Source organism: Bombina bombina, chromosome 7 (genome assembly GCF_027579735.1).
Source record: "Bombina bombina isolate aBomBom1 chromosome 7, aBomBom1.pri, whole genome shotgun sequence".
Taxonomy (NCBI): domain Eukaryota; kingdom Metazoa; phylum Chordata; class Amphibia; order Anura; family Bombinatoridae; genus Bombina; species Bombina bombina.
Genome location: NC_069505.1, coordinates 137,982,302 through 137,998,650, shown reverse-complemented (window position 1 = coordinate 137,998,650; position 16,349 = coordinate 137,982,302). Strand labels below are relative to the sequence as shown.

General features: G+C 47.2%; 1 protein-coding gene across 1 annotated transcript in view; it reads right to left on the bottom strand.

The window, feature by feature from the left end:
• LOC128666004 (embryonic protein UVS.2) overlaps positions 1-16,349 on the bottom strand; it is a 164,275-nt gene that overhangs the window by 79,460 nt on the left and 68,466 nt on the right. The window contains exon 6 of the mRNA XM_053720346.1: positions 3,057-3,235. Coding sequence (XP_053576321.1) covers positions 3,057-3,235 — 179 coding nt within the window. The remainder of the gene's footprint in view (positions 1-3,056; positions 3,236-16,349) is intronic.

The following is a 16,349-nucleotide window of genomic DNA, read 5'->3' as shown; positions in this document are numbered from 1 at the left end:
GGTCTCTCTCCTCAGCGGCAGAGTGGTTTCCCAGGAGAAGAGGTAGCCGACCTCTCTCCCCAGTGGTGAAACCCATCCCAGGGAGAGGAGACAGCCAGTCTCTCTCCCCAGCGACAGAGCCATTCCCAGGGAGCGGAGGTAGCCGACCTCTCTCCTCAGTGGCAGAACCTGTTCCTGGGGGAGGAGACAGCCGGTCTCTCTCCCCAGCGGCAGAGCCATTCCCAGGGAGCGGAGGTAGCCGACCTCTCTCCCCAGCGGCAGAATGATTTCCAGGGAGAAGAGACAGCCGGTCTCTCTCACCCTAGCGGCAGAGTGGTTTCCCAGGAGAGGAGGTAGCCGACCTCTCTCCCCAGCAGTGGAACCCGTTCCAGGGAGAAGAGATAGCCGGCCTCTCTCCCCAGTGACAGAGCCATTCCCAGGGAGCAGAGGTAGCCGGTCTCTCTCCCCAGCGGCGGAACCCGTTACCGGGAAAGGAGACAGCTGGTCTCTCTCCCCAGTGGCAGAATGATTTCCAGGGAGAGGAGGTAGCCGACCTCTCTCCCAAGCAGACAAATGATTTCCCGGGAGAGGAGACAGCCGGTCTCTATCCCCAGTGGCAGAGCGATTCCCAGGGAGCAGAGGTAGCCGGTCTCTCTCCCCAGCGGCGGAACCCGTTCCCGGGAGAGGAGACAGCTGGTCTCTCTCCCCAGTGGCAGAATGATTTCCAGGGAGAGGAGGTAGACGGCCTCTCTCCCCAGCGGCAGAACCAGTTTCCAGGAGAGAAGACAGCCGGTCTCTCTCTCCAGTGGCAGAACAGTTCCCAGGTAGAGGAGGTAGCCAACCTCCTTCCCAGCAGTAGAACCCGCTTCAGGGAGAGGAGGTCAGCATCCTCAGCCCCCAAGTGGCAGTGGCCAACCACCAAAATGGAAGGGAGTTTGGGGCTGGGTCATCCCTACCAGTGGGGAAAATGTAACAGAAGCCTACGTTACTTTTGCAGAGGACCGCAGGCCAGCCTCCTCCCTACTGACTATGGACCCTGGAGAGGATTCCGTTTTTGGGAGGCAGGTGCCCCGGAGGATAAGTGGAGGGCTTTTCCCCCGGAGTCGGGGTTGCCCCATTTCCCTGAGTTCCCGGAGACTCTGGGAGCTGGAGGACCCTGGTGCAGAGTTGGGGTTCCTGTGGCTTTAGAGGCGACCGAGGGTGCCCATGGCATCACCACAGCAGAAGGGCTGGAGCCGAGCCCTGAGAAGGAGATTGTTCGCTGCCATCCACCCACACCACTGGATTATATTAAAGAAGCAGTGGAAACTGTAAAGACGAGTATGTTCCTGTGGTCCTGGAGGAGGCTGAGGTGAACCCCTATATCAACTCAGCGGAAGAGCTGGCAGCAGGGCAGAACGACTCTGGCCTCTGCCCACCCCTATTATGCAACCCAGAGCCAGGGAGGGACAGCCCTGGAATAGTAGCTGTGGTCCATCCTGCAGTGAAGCTGGCAACCGGGCAGGTGGACACTAATCACTGCCCTTACCCCATCCTATCCAGGAGGATTTTCCAGTGGGGGTGATTGAGATTTACAGCTTCCACCTGTGAACCTCAGGATTGCTGGGCAGTCGGCCCAGGTCCCCAACTTTGTGCTGCAGCAGCCCCTGCTGGCCTGCCTTCTCCCCAGCGGCTGGCCCGATTGCAGAAAGAAGGGGCAATCGGTCCCTCTCTCCTGCGGCATATGCCTTTCATGGGAGAGTCGGGAGTCCCCTATGTGAGTGTTGCTTGTGGGAGGACACATGCTCTGGGGCCTGAATTGAAAACTGTTTTGGGGAACTGAGTGACAAAACTTGGCATTATGTGGATATCCCTGTGCCCCGGGGTGCAGGGGATGAATGTCAACAGGGAGCTACGGTGATGCCACAAACCAGGGGGATGACCTCTCCAGGCAGCCTAAAATGGGAGTAACTCACCGGATAGCCCCAGTTTGCCTGACTTTTCAGGTGGGAGAACAATCACGGATACCAGGCTGCAAAGGCTACCCCCCCATCCACCTATTACCTGACTACCTACTTATTACACCAGTTTTGATCCTTTCATGGCTTAAGGGATCTCCCAAACCCTTCCTCTTTCATGTTTTACTGTTTGTACCTCCTCATGGAAGAGTTGATCCCTTACCGCCTGACCTCTCTGGCCAGGATCCTGGAACTACTGGTCGGCTGGCCGGACTACCACGGACGCCCGTTAACCTTTACCCCAGGTCGCTCCAGCGGTCCTTTGTTCCAGAGCTACGCTATTTTGGGGATGTTGCGCCTTTGGTGGACAAGGGCTGGGGTGATTGCTGAAGGGGAGCCCACCCGGGAATCAGGGGCTTTGGACACCCACATCTCAATATCTTTGCCAGGCTGTCACGCCAGTCCCAAGTAACGGATCATGCCACTTTTTTCACTGTGGCATCTGGGGACCATGAGCTTTCCAACAACACCCTGGAAGTGATCCCCTGGGATCACCCCAAAATTGTGACCTAGGTACTGTGGGGGCTCTATGTGACTGTGGCTCCTATAAGGGCGCTGGACTGTCTGGAGGGGTGGGAATGGCAAGAGATCTTGGGATCAGATAAGGCTCTGAATGTGTATATAAGCTGTGTGGTTTTCCCAATAAAGTCTGTTCGTGTTTCACCTTAAGACTGGTCTTGTCTGGTTATTAGAGTGGGCTACTTGCTATAATCACTTTCCAGTTATACAGCTACAGGTTCCTGGGAGGAAGCAATACCTTTTGGTGGAGCTACCCGGTCAGGGTAGCCGGTGTCCGTCACATTATATATCACAGTTTAGTTTTTGTCAGGGGTGTTTTAATTATTTAGAGAAACGATAAATGTTTAATGTGATTCTTAGGTACATTGAACATCAGGTGTATTAACCAATTTGATATTTACTTTTAGGAGAAAATTTTACTGAATACTCTTCTTCTATAAAACGTTGCCAGTGAGATATTTTAGCAATGAGTAATACACCCCATAAGATAATAAAACAATACGTAATCTACATAAGATATGTCATCCCTCATTCCATGAAGCTACCCTTTTAGCTGTGAACCTTGGCTGATGTTCTCCCAGTTGATGCGGATATACTTGTCTCTGTCACTCCTGCACTGTTCATGCTGGAAGCCCAAGGAGTGGAGCAGCTCATGTTGTATGATCCCACGGTGTAGGCAACCCGTCTTCATCAGGGAGATATCTTGTGCTCCTCCAACCCGGCCAACATATGACCAGCACCTGTCAGAGGACAGAGGGATATGGGAAGATAGCTTTTTACATTCTACTACTATCAATCAGATAAGACACTTAAAGGGACACTAAAGTCAGAAAAAAGTATAATATTTAAAAAAAAAAAAAATTACTTAAAAATAGTATTTTTGCAATATATATGTATTAAACATTTTGCAGCTAAAGTTGTTAAAACTGTGAGTGAACGTGCCTGTGTTGTCATTTCCTATGTGATACTACTACAATTTTACTTCCCCACACAGCTCACTATTTTCCTACACTCCAAAACCCAGCTGTAGTACACATGCAGAGCCCTCTAGCCAGCTGTAGTACATGTGCAGAGCCCTCTAGCCAGCTGTGGTACACGTGCAGAGCTCTCTAGCCAGCTGTAGTACACGTGCAGAGCCCTCTAGCCAGCTGTAGTACACGTGCAGAGCCCTCTAGCCAGCTGTAGTACACGTGCAGAGCCCGCTAGCCAGCTGTAGTACACGTGCAGAGCCCTCTAGCCAGCTGTAGTACACGTGCAGAGCCCTCTAGCCAGCTGTAGTACACATGCAGAGCCCTCTAGCCAGCTGTAGTACACGTGCAGAGCCCTCTAGCCAGCTGTAGTACACGTGCAGAGCCCTCTAGCCAGCTGTAGTAAACGTGCAGAGCCCTCTATCTAGCTGTAGAACATGTGCAGAGCCCTCTAGCCAGCTGTAGTACACACGCAGAGCCCTCTAGCCAGCTGTAGTACACACGCAGAGCCCTCTGGCCAGCTGTAGTACACGTGCAGAGCTCTCTAGCCAGCTGTAGAACACATGCAGAGCCCTCTAGCCAGCTGTAGTACACGTGCAGAGCCCTCTAGCCAGCTGTAGTACACGTGCAGAGCCCTCTAGCCAGCTGTAGTACACATGCAGAGCCCTCTAGCCAGCTGTAGTACACATGCAGAGCCCTCTGGCCAGCTGTAGTACACGTGCAGAGCTCTCTAGCCAGCTGTAGTACACATGCAGAGCCCTCTAGCCAGCTGTAGTACACATGCAGAGCCCTCTAGCCAGCTGTAGTACACATGCAGAGCCCTCTAGCCAGCTGTAGTACACGTGCAGAGCCCTCTAGCCAGCTGTAGTACACGTGCAGAGCCCTCTAGCCAGCTGTAGTACACATGCAGAGCCTTCTAGCCAGCTGTAGTACACGTGCAGAGCCCTCTAGCCAGCTGTAGTACACGTGCAGAGCCCTCTAGCCAGCTGTAGTACACGTGCAGAGCCCTCTAGCCAGCTGTAGTACACGTGCAGAGCCCTCTAGCCAGCTGTAGTACACGTGCAGAGCCCTCTAGCCAGCTGTAGTACATGTGCAGAGCCCTCTAGCCAGCTGTAGTACACGTGCAGAGCCCTCTAGCCAGCTGTAGTACACGTGCAGAGCCCTCTGGCCAGCTGTAGTACACATGCAGAGCCCTCTAGCCAGCTGTAGTACACATGCAGAGACCTCTAGCCAGCTGTAGTACACGTGCAGAGCCCTCTAGCCAGCTGTAGTACACGTGCAGAGCCCTCTAGCCAGCTGTAGTACACATGCAGAGCCTTCTAGCCAGCTGTAGTACACGTGCAGAGCTCTCTAGCCAGCTGTAGTACACGTGCAGAGCCCTCTAGCCAGCTGTAGTACACGTGCAGAGCCCTCTAGCCAGCTGTAGTACACGTGCAGAGCCCTCTAGCCAGCTGTAGTACACATGCAGAGCCCTCTAGCCAGCTGTAGTAAACGTGCAGAGCCCTCTAGCCAGCTGTAGTAAACGTGCAGAGCCCTCTAGCCAGCTGTAGTACACGTGCAGAGCCCTCTAGCCAGCTGTAGTACACGTTCAGAGCCCTCTAGCCAGCTGTAGTACACGTTCAGAGCCCTCTAGCCAGCTGTAGTACACATGCAGAGCCCTCTAGCCAGCTGTAGTACACATGCAGAGCCCTCTGGCCAGCTGTAGTACACGTGCAGAGCCCTCTAGCCAGCACATCACTAGCTGTAATAGTACTAGCTGTGGACAGTATACTGCACATAACAGAAGAAAACAGGTTTAAAATGCAGAATACAAAGTGCAGGGACACAATAAAGGAAGAAAAAGCTGCCCTTGATAGACCTGCTGTGTAATAGATTAGTAGTAGTATTTCTCCACATGGTCGCCTCAGAAACAAAGTGCTCTCTGCTGATAGTTGACAGCTGAAACTTCTACTCTCAAACTGTTTTTTGACAAGTTGCCTTAGCTGCCTAAATTAACTTGTCAAGAAATGTTACTTTACTTGTCAGCATAAGCTTTAGGACTACACACACATCACAGACTATTTTGTTGCTGAGGTAACCATGTGCAGGAATAATTATCAGCTACAGAGCAGGTCAGGGGTAGGTAGACAGCTTCTGCTTCATTGTGTAGTATCAAACAACTCATAACAGGAAACTAAAATACAGGTTATCTCCCAATTGTAGCAGCTTTATCTGCAAAACGTTTAATACATATGTATTGCAAAAATATTATTTAAGCCATTATTTTTTGAATATTATATTTTGTCTTCTGACTACAAAATCCCTTTAACAAGACACTTTACAAAAAAAAATCATCATCCATATAAAAAGCAGTGTTTAAGCAAGCTAACTTTAACTGCATATGAAGTAAATTTAAACTAACATAATATCAGTTGTGAACTTTTTACTCATGCTAAATTAGCATTAGCAAGGAGTACCTGTCAACCAATGACCATTAGCAGGAACTTCAAATCAGTCGATGAGCATCAGTAGTTACTATGAGCCAATAAGCATTCACAGGAAGTACACAACTGATACAACTGTATTGGTTTAAATGTATGCAGCTTTTACATATATTTTCATGCAAACAAAGGGATATTAAACAAGTTTCATATCAATTAAATTATTCTTTTTCGTACAGTGCATCTTAAATAAAACATAGTAAACTTAATTCAAAAGGTATATGAAACACTGAGATTGTAATATAAAAATGTGTAAATTATGCATCTATACTATAATTACGTTTGTAATGTCCGTCGCCGTCGGCAGTTGCGCACGCATCCTCAAAGGAATGTTGGCAGCGCGAGGCAGCCATTCTAATGGCTGCGCGCGCAAAAGCTGTATGCAAGTGGATTCCAAAAATGGCAGGGTGGTGAAAGAATCCACCACCCTGCCATTTTCAGAATCCACCGGGATGCAGCGAAGGCAAACAGAGCATAACCAAAAAAGAATTAAAAAATGCCCGCAATAAGTATGAAAAAAAACACCTAACCGCCCGTACGAAGAATAAAGAAACAAATAAAATAACCGCCCGCTTGAAGTATTAAGAAAAAAAAACAACCTAATAAAATTATTTACTCCTAAATCCACAAACCCCAACATTGCAAACTACCTAATGCATCTATTAACCCCTAAACCGCCAACCCCCACAACAAATTAAACCTAATTTACCCATTAACTCCTACACCGCCAACCCCAACAACGCAAAAAAATAATTTAATGACTAAGCCCCCTAACCTAACACCCCCTAAATTAACCCCTTAATTACAATAAAAATAAACTACATTACAATAAAAAAAAATTACATTACGTTACTCTAATTACAGAAAATTAAATAAGGCCAACATTACAAAAAAGAATAAACACATTATCCAAAAAAAAAAATTAAACCGAATTCCTATGAAAATAAAAAGCCCCCCCAAAATAAAAACACCCCCTAATCTAATGCTAAACTACCAATAGCCCTTAAAAGGGCTTTTTGTAGGGCATTGCCCTAAGTTAAACAGCTCTTTTACATTAAAAATAAAGTCCCCCCTAACAGTAAAACCCCCCACCCACCAAACCCCCCCAAAAAAACTAGGACTAATAAACCTAATCTACCCATTGCCCTGAAAGGGCATTTATATGGGCATTGCCCTTAAAAGGGCATTCAGCGATTTTTCACTGCCCTTAAAAGGGCATTCAGCTCTTTTGAGATTTGCCACACATAAAAAAAATTATCTAAAAAAACAAACCCCCCCTAAAAATTTAAAAACTAACTCTAAAGCCCCAAATAGGTACTCACGGTTTCAGAAGTCCAGCGGAGAAGGTCTTCTTCCAGGAGGGCCCATCATCTTCATCCACAGTGAAGGCAGCAGAGCGGAGGTCCGGAGCGGTCTTCCCAGAAGTGTCTGCACCACTATATAGCAGCAATTTTTCAACAATGTTATACATTAGCAAGAGCACTAGATGGCAGCACTATTTCCTGTCATGTAGTGCTTTAGGCATGTGCACGCTACCTACCTAGGTATCCCTTCAACAAAGAATAACATGAGAACTAAGAACATTTGGTAATAGAAGTAAATTGGAAACTTTTTTTAAATTGTATTCTCTATTTTAGCAATGAAAGAAAACTCTGGGTTTCAAGTCCCTTTAACCAACCTAACCCTTCTACATATACTATATGGCCCAAAGTATGTGGACACCTAACCATCACACATACATGAGCTTGTTGGACATTCCATTCCAAAACCATGGGCATAAAAAATGAGTTGTCCCTGTCCCCCTTTGCAGTTATAACAGCCACAACTATTCTGGGAAGTATTTCCACAATATTTTGGAGTATGACTGTGGGACTTTGTGCCCATTCAGCCAACACACAGTCATTTTCACTGGGAAGCTTATTTGAGGAACTTGATGTGACGGATACCCCGGCTACCCCCACTGGGTAGCTCCGCCAAACGGGTCCTGCTTCCTCCCTGCCGACTGCAGCTATGTAGCTGGCAAGTGACCACAGCCTGTAGCCACCCCTGATGCCCGACAGCATCAGTACCCAGGGTCCCACCCTGTGGCAGACTCCAGCTACCCAGACTGGGTAGCTCTGCCTGATGATCCTTTATTTGCCTGGAACAGGCTGGCTATGTAGCCCAGGAAAGTGGATTTCAATGTAGCCCAGGAAAGTGATTTTAGCTGGAGCTCACCCAAATAACTAGACAGACTAGCCTGCAGGTGAACAAGAATTGATTTTATTGTAAAACATACACTCCTTTAATACACAGATCTCATCTTGATAACACAAAGGACAATCCCACAATTTTCCCGCCATTCCCGCCCCTCCAGACTGACCGGCGCCTCCATAGGAGCCACAGTCCTACATAATCTCAATACATAGGGGTGGCGGTTTCGGGGTGATCCCGGTGGGGCAGCGGCACTTCCAGTGTGTCATTTTAAAGCTCTCGGTCCACAGATTTCACAGTCCAAATATCAGCATGATTCGTTTCTGGGGACCGGAGTTACAGTCCGTAGAAGTTATGGGGTTAGGGGTGTCCAAAACCCCTGGTTCCCAAAGGAGCTCCCCTCCGGTAATTTTTCACCTCTTGTCCTCCCTAGGGGCTACTTTTCTAAACAAGTTTGGAACACAAAACCATGCAACCAAAAGCTTCCAGAGATGGTGGTTGCTCTGAGGAGCCCAAAACCACTGATAAACAACAGGGGTGAGGTTGTAGGGGGGTGGGAGGTAGCCTTAGCTATCTGGTATCCGTGACATCTCCCCCCTCCAGTTTGGCAGACCCGGCTAGACCCTTAACATGTCGGCCAGGGGCTATATGACGGTGGCCCTCCACTTCTCGGTTGCTGGGAGAGGTTATCACATCTCTCCTGAGCTTGGGGCATCCTGGGGGGTTCCTGCTGGTGTTTATACCCTGCGCCCTGGGCGCAGGGATAGTCACATAATGCAAAGTCCCAAACAAGTTTGATAAGGCCGGCTCCCAAACAATTGCTGTTCCACAAGTTCCAGTGTCCTTAAGTTCCCTGGCCAAACTGTCTCCCTCTGTGACACTCTGTTGAGTACTGGCTGACCCACCCACAAACAAAGCCAGTACCGGTTTCCCGGCTGTATACCCACCCCAGACTTTAGGTTGAGGTTGCTCCTTGGTGGGGCAGGCAAGACTCGGGTGCCCAAACTGGTGGCACCAAATGCAGGAGCGGGTATCCAATAAAGCCATTGCCGGTTTCCCAGCTGTTGGTGGAAGTTGCTCCTTGGTGGGGCAGGCAAAACTCGGGTGCCCAAACTTGTGGCATCAACTGCATGAGCGGGTACCCCCTGGCCTGCCCTCTGTGAGATATACTCTGTGAGAGACCGACTGTCTCCCCTCCCAGGAAGGGGTTCTACTTACGGGGAGGGAGGATGACTACCTCCGCTCCCAGGGGATGGCTCTGCCGCTGGGGAGAGAGACCAACTGTCTCCTCTCCCAGGAAGGGGTTCTGTTTACGGGGAGAGAGGACGACTACCTCTGCTCCCAGGGGATGGCTCTGCCGCTGGGGAGAGAGACCGACTGTCTCCTCTCCTGGCTCTGCCACTGGGGAGAGAGACCGACTGTCTCCTCTCCCGGGAAGGGTTTCTGTTTACGGGGAGGGAGGGAGGTCGACTACCTCCGCTCCCAGGGAATGGCTCTGCCACTGGGGAGAGAGACCGACTGTCTTCTCTCCCGGCTCTGCCGCTGGGGAGGGAGAACGACTGTCTCCTCTCCCGGGAAGGGGTTCTGCTGCTGGGGAGAGTTATTGACATCCATTTCTCCCTGCAAGGGGTTCTCTGTAAGGGGAGGGAGGACGACTTCCTCCTCTACCTGGTTTCCTGGAGCTGTTACAGGTGCTGGGCAGAGGCCAGCGCTTCTGCTGGGGTGGCTCCCTTGTCCAAGTCGGGGCCAGGCTGCTGATCTGTATCTAGCAGCTCGTCGTCTCTTATGCTCTGTTGCCACTCATCTGAGGCTAACCTCCATGATTCCCAGAGTATTGCACCACAGCTCCGTGCAGACTCCGTGGCATGCTGCAGAACTCGGTCTAGCAACCTCTTGTATGCCTTTTCCATTTCCCATTCTTGGACAATAAGCAATACCATATCGGATACCAGCCAGGGTACCCCCAAGAGATCCAACATCTGCTCTCGGGTGAGGTAAATGCTCGTTGCTCTCAGTTTTGCCCCGCTCCCAAATTCTGGGTCTTCTGTCAACTTTTCCAATAGTAACCCAGGGCCGCCAAAGCCCTCTGTGGGGGAGCAATCCTCCAGCCATGGCCGTGCTTGCATAGCGAGCCATCGGAGGTCCCGGTAGCCATCCTCCACCCACATCTCTGCCCGGACCAGTCGATCTAGATCCGATAGCCATTCCTCCATGGGCTGCTCTCCCACGAAAAGCACTCGCAAGTCCCACCGGACCCAATACCTCTCATCATCTGTGGGGAGGACCTTTCCATCACAATCCTTTTCTTGTTGAAGCCTCTCCCTCCATAGTTGCCGGCGGACAATGCTCCTGCAGCTCAGCTGGTCCAGTGCAGAACCAGGATCGTCCAGCTGGGTCAGTGCCTCCTGTACTCTCCTTAGGTACTCGGCTTCCATAGTTACCAGCTACTGTGGCCCTTCTCTGTCAGCAAGAATCGTGTGGAAAAAGCAGATCCCACCGCTGCCAGCCAATGTGACGGATACCCTGGCTACCCCCACTGGGTAGCTCAGCCAAACGGGTCCTGCTTCCTCCCTGCCGAATGCAGCTATGTAGCTGGCAAGTGACCACAGCCTGTAGCCACCCCTGATGCCCAACAGCATCAGTACCCAGGGTCCCACCCTGTAGCAGACTCCAGCTACCCAGACTGGGTAGCTCTGCCTGATGATCCTTTCTCTGCCTGGAACAGGCTGGCTATGTAGCCCAGGAAAGTGATATTAGCTGGAGCTCACCCAAATAACTAGACAGACTAGCCTTCAGGTGAACAAGAACTGATTTTATTGTAAAAAAATACACTCCTTTTATACACAGAGCTCATCTTGATAACACAAAGGACAACCCCACAATTTTCCCGCCATTCCCGCCCCTCCAGACTGACCGGCGCCTCCATAGGAGCCACAGTCCTACATAATCTCAATACATAGGGGTGGCGGTTTTGGGGTGATCCCGGTGGAGCGGCGGCACTTCCAGTGTGTCATTTTAAAGCTCTCGGTCCACAGATTTCACAGTCCAAATATCAGCATGATTCGTTTCTGGGGACCGGAGTTACAGTCCGTAGAAGTTATGGGGTTAGGGGTGTCCAAAACCCCCGGTTCCCAAAGGAGCTCCCCTCCGGTAATTTGTCCACCTCTTGTCCTCCCTAGGGGCTACTAATCCCCAAAAGAGCGGAGCTCTGGGGCCCATGGTTGCTGGAGCAACAAGGGGTAAAGTTAGCGTGTGTCCTGCTGTCCTGTGGCCGACCGGGAGTTCCAGGAGCCTGGACAGCCTGAGAGGGGTTAGGCAGGTGTCCGTTGTGAGGCGGCCAACTGGGAGTTCCAGGAGCCCGGACAGCCTGGGAGGGTTTTCCTGGTCATACAAAAGCTCTTTTCTAAACAAGTTTGGAACACAAAACCATGCAACCAAAAGCTTCCAGAGATGGTGGTTGCTCTGAGGAGCCCAAAACCACTGATAAACAACAGGGGTGAGGTTATAGGGGGGTGGGAGGTAGCCTTAGCCGTCTGGTATCCGTTACACTTGACAACTCATAATTAAAGGATTTGCATGATAAAAAGACAATGCAATAAAACTTAGTCTGCACTTCAAATGATAAGTAGATTTTTTTCTGACAAATTTTAAAGTTATGTCTATTTCCACTTCCCCTGTATCATGTGACAGCCATCAGCCAATCACAAATGAATATACGTATATTCTGTGAATTCTTGCACATGCTCAGTAGGAGCTGGTGACTCAAAAAGTGTAAATATAAAAAGACACTGCACATTTTGTTAATGGAAGTAAATTGGAAAGTTATTTAAAATTGCATGCTCAGTCTGAATCATGAAAGTTTAATTTTGACTTGAGTGTCCCCTTAAAGTGAAATGAAACCCCCAAAAAACACATTTCATCATTCAGATAAAGCCTTCAATTTTAAACAACTTTCCAATTTACTTCTATTATCAAATTTGCTTCCTTCTCTTAGTATCCTTTGATAAAACACATATATAGGTAGGCTCTAGAGCAGCAATGCACTACTGGGTGCTAGTTTCTTATTGGTGGCCGCACATTTATGCCTCTTGTAATTGGCTAACTTGATTTGTTCAACTAGCTCTCAGTAGTGCATTGCTGCTCCAGAGCTTTTCATTGAAGGATACCAAGAGAATGAAGCAAATGTGATAACAGAAGTAAATTGGAAAGTTGTTTAAAATTGTATAATCTCTCTGTATTATATATATTTTGGGTTTCACACCCTTTCAAGAGTAGATTGGAAAAAGCAGGGAACACACACACAACTCCGTCTTCACTTACTACACTTGCACACACTGTTTGGTGGTCTACAAAGATAGATGCACTCTCAGTTTATGTCCCCTGCTGGCTGCTGAAGCTCCCTCAGCAGGTTGCTTGTAGTTCTTTGTTACCCACATTGCTGCAGGCACATATTGCTCAAGACACATGAATGCCCCTAAGCTTAAAGGGACATGAAACACAAAAATTGTCTTGCATGATTCAGACAGAGCATGCAATTTTAAACAACTTTCTAATTTACTTCTATTATCAAATTTACTTCATTCACTTGGTATCTTTTGTTGAAAAGCAGGGTAGTAAGCACAGAGTAAAACTGGTACCCCTCAATAATTTAGATTTGTATGAAGATAGTTTAAGTAGTTAATTGTAAAGCTCACAGTAAGACATTCAGATTTACTTTGAAATAACAAACCATATCCGGTGAATGTAAGGTTCAGCTACACCAATATAATTTCAAGAGAGATATCCAACTACTTCATGTTAATTGCCTATTTTAATGACCTAATCTGTAAAATTGTTTATTTTAAATTTTATGTTCTATCTAAATCAAGAAAAAATATTTTGGAATTTACAAGTCCCTGTGTGAAATACAGGTAATTGTAATTAAAGACTATCAATAAAAGTACACTAATTAGGGTTAGGCGGGATGTGTGTGAGAATCTGAGGACAGGGTTCTGTTAGAAAGCTGGCGGTCTGTGCATTGCAGAAAAGAGAATGCCAGGTGATGGGTTATGGGTATGTATTGGATAGATTTTGTTGGGGACTGTGGTGGGAGAAACCATGTAAGAAACTTTCATAGGGTAAGATAAGGTGGGTATTGTGATGAAAGGAATCTTCAAAATGGAAATGATTGGGTTTTGGGGGTGGGTAATGTGGTGGGAGGATGTTGTAGCAGTAGTTAATGAGGTGTTAGAGGGTGGGTATTGCAGTGAGTGGCTCATGCAGATAGTGGTTGGGTGTTGGGTGTGTGTATTGAGGAGTGAGGATCCTATAGCGAGTGGTCATTGGAAGTTAGGGGATGGGTACTGCTGTGGAGAGATCACATTGGGGTTGTCATTGGGAAACATGGGGTAGGCTTTGAGTATTAATGTGGTGGGATCATGATGAAGGTAGTCATTACACTGAGGTTGTGGTTAAGCCAGGGTAGGACATTTTATCTGGGACATGTTAGGTTTAATGATGACTAGAGAGCTTTGGGTTTAGGTTAATTACAACTACGCAGGATAAAACAAAGCATTAAGCCTAAAGGTTACCACTCGCCACTCCCAGTCCACCTCCCTAAAAATGGACACAGTTAACAATGCATAAGTAAAATGAAAGAGAGGGCGCTAGATAGCTTTAGGTAACCAACACATTTATTCTATAAACATCTAGTCAAATTAAAAAAGTAGGCAAATATTTAAATATGCAAGGGACATCTCCCTGGTAATATAGTAGTACAACGATAGATTTTACATATAGTTAAAAAACATTCCAAAAGACAAAATTATAGAAATAATGAAAAATATGATAAATATAAAATGAAGAGTAAAAAATAGCCAAAATACCACCTTAATAAATAGAGACCACTTTAAGTGGGTAACATTAATATATATGATGAACAAATGTACTTCTCCAACTAGAGAGAAGAATAAAACATCAAGTCCGTGCAGACAAATAAGTCTGTGTAGATAAATAAAGGCAACAACTTCAAAAGTTACTGTGGCCACAAGTAACAGAGTAACGGCTGAAGACTGAAAGAAACAAATTGTAGCAAGTATCAAATCTTGTTGGAATTAAACTTTGTTGCTTTAAATAAACAGAACAGTCTTGGTACAGAATATTAAACAGCCCGCCGGGACCCTATAGTGACAGGTCGGCAACTGTATACACCACTGCTCACCTTCAGGGGAAGTCAGAATGACAGCACTCTCCTCACTTGTCAAAAAGCAGCTTGTTTGTATGTATTCAAACTCTCAATCCTACCGGATCACAGATCTGTCAAGTCAGCGTCTTATGTGATGAATATTACTACTCACGGTTCCTATGCATAGGGAGTACCGACAATATCCCAGCGGTTGCAAAGTTTGTGTTCCAAAAATGGAAAGACCCGCACTTAGCGTGTATCACGCGCGGGTTGAACTAGGTACCTAGTTGTATGATATGTCCTTAACAGGACAAAACAGCTTTACTTCCTTCAATGCGTTTCACCCATTATGTTGGGCTTTTTCAAGATCTTGTGGAGATTGTCTGTGATCTTGTGGAGATTGTCTGTGATTTCCAGTAACGGGCTACGAGGGATCTAGCTGCATTTAGAGAGAGTTAAGTATGAGATAAGTATGATATATAGCTTACAGTAGCATTTTGGTGGCAAAATTAATACTACTAATTTGGGGTCCAATTTAATTTCCAGGTTAGGTTCCAATAATATATTGATAAATTGTTCCATTTGGGTCCAGAATGGACATAGTCTGGGGCAATTCCACCACATATGAGTCAAGTTACCCTGCCTACCAAAATCTCTCCAGCACATCCCAGCACTACTTGGGAAGATGATTTTAATGTGTGAGGGAGTAAGATACCAGCATGTAAGTAATTTGTAATTTATTTCTAAGGATCAAGTAGACATGAAAGATTTCCTAGTTGCCTCAAGTATACATCTCCATTCTGCTGTGCTAAATTCTCCATCGTGTTCCTTATGCCATCTATTAATATATTCATGGATATTTGCCCTGTTGTATCAGCTAAGATTCTGCCATTGTGTTACACATAGCGGTTTCCAGGAGACACAACTGCTCAAAGGGTGTAAGAGGTCTTGTTAATAAGCACAGTAAGGGGAGGAAGTTAAGAAATGCTGCCGCTGGTTGTATTTAAACCATTTATTATAAACACCCCCTAGAATATCTGTTAATTTGTGTCTCCTTTTGAGTTTACCTTCATGAAGTAATGTGAAAAGTGGTAAGTAAACCCCAGTTCTCTGTATTATAAATTACTAGTCTTACACCTAGATTACGAGTTTTGTGTTAGAGGCTATGCGGTGGTAACGAGCAGTTTTCCCTCACCGCTCACTTACCTACAGCGCTGGCAGTGGCGTCACTAGGGGGGGGCGGGCCGCACCCGGGTGACACCCTCCAGGGGGTGACACCAAAAAAAAAAAATTTTTTTTTTTTTTTTTTTTTTTTTTAAATTTGTATTGAAATTCAAAGAAATACAATGTTGAGATGCATAGATTTTTTTTTATCAGAGGGGCTGGCATTTGTGAACATTGGTGGGACTGGGGAAGTTGTAGACACACAATTTTTTTGCCCCTTGAGCCAGTGCTGCAATCTCAACAAATAGTTTCCCCGGCTGCTTTTGCTTGTTTGTACTTTGCTTCTCCCGTGCCCAATTTCGCTATGAATGTTGTGGGCATGCCGTGGGCGCTGCTAGCCTAAACCTGCCTGCCTATCTGTGCTCACTGCTCAGTGACATGTGGAGCAGTGGAGTCACTCACTGCTGTGCTGTCTCTCTAAACGGGAACTGGCAAATCATGAGGGGATGCCTGGCACCTGACCGCATGACTGTTTGACACTGTCTTTAAAGTGAAGGAGCCACGTATGATGCCCACCAGACCATTACGATTACGGTACACTAAGTGCACACTGAACAGGTAGGAGGGCGGGCGGGGGTCTGGGGGTGGGCAGAGTGCAGAGGTGATTGGCCATAAGAAGCGGTAGGCACGCGGCCCGGGGCTGTGCACTGACAGGTTTGGAACAGAGTCAGAGAGCAGAATTTTCATAGTTTGCACACCTAAAACTTTTCTTTAGTGATTTATTTTTAGAGTGCTCTGTTTATCTTTCATTTGATGCTCTGCTGAGCCAGGGAGCAGCTCTAGGCATGCGCTTTATAATTAATGCAGTGCAGTTTACATATTGTGT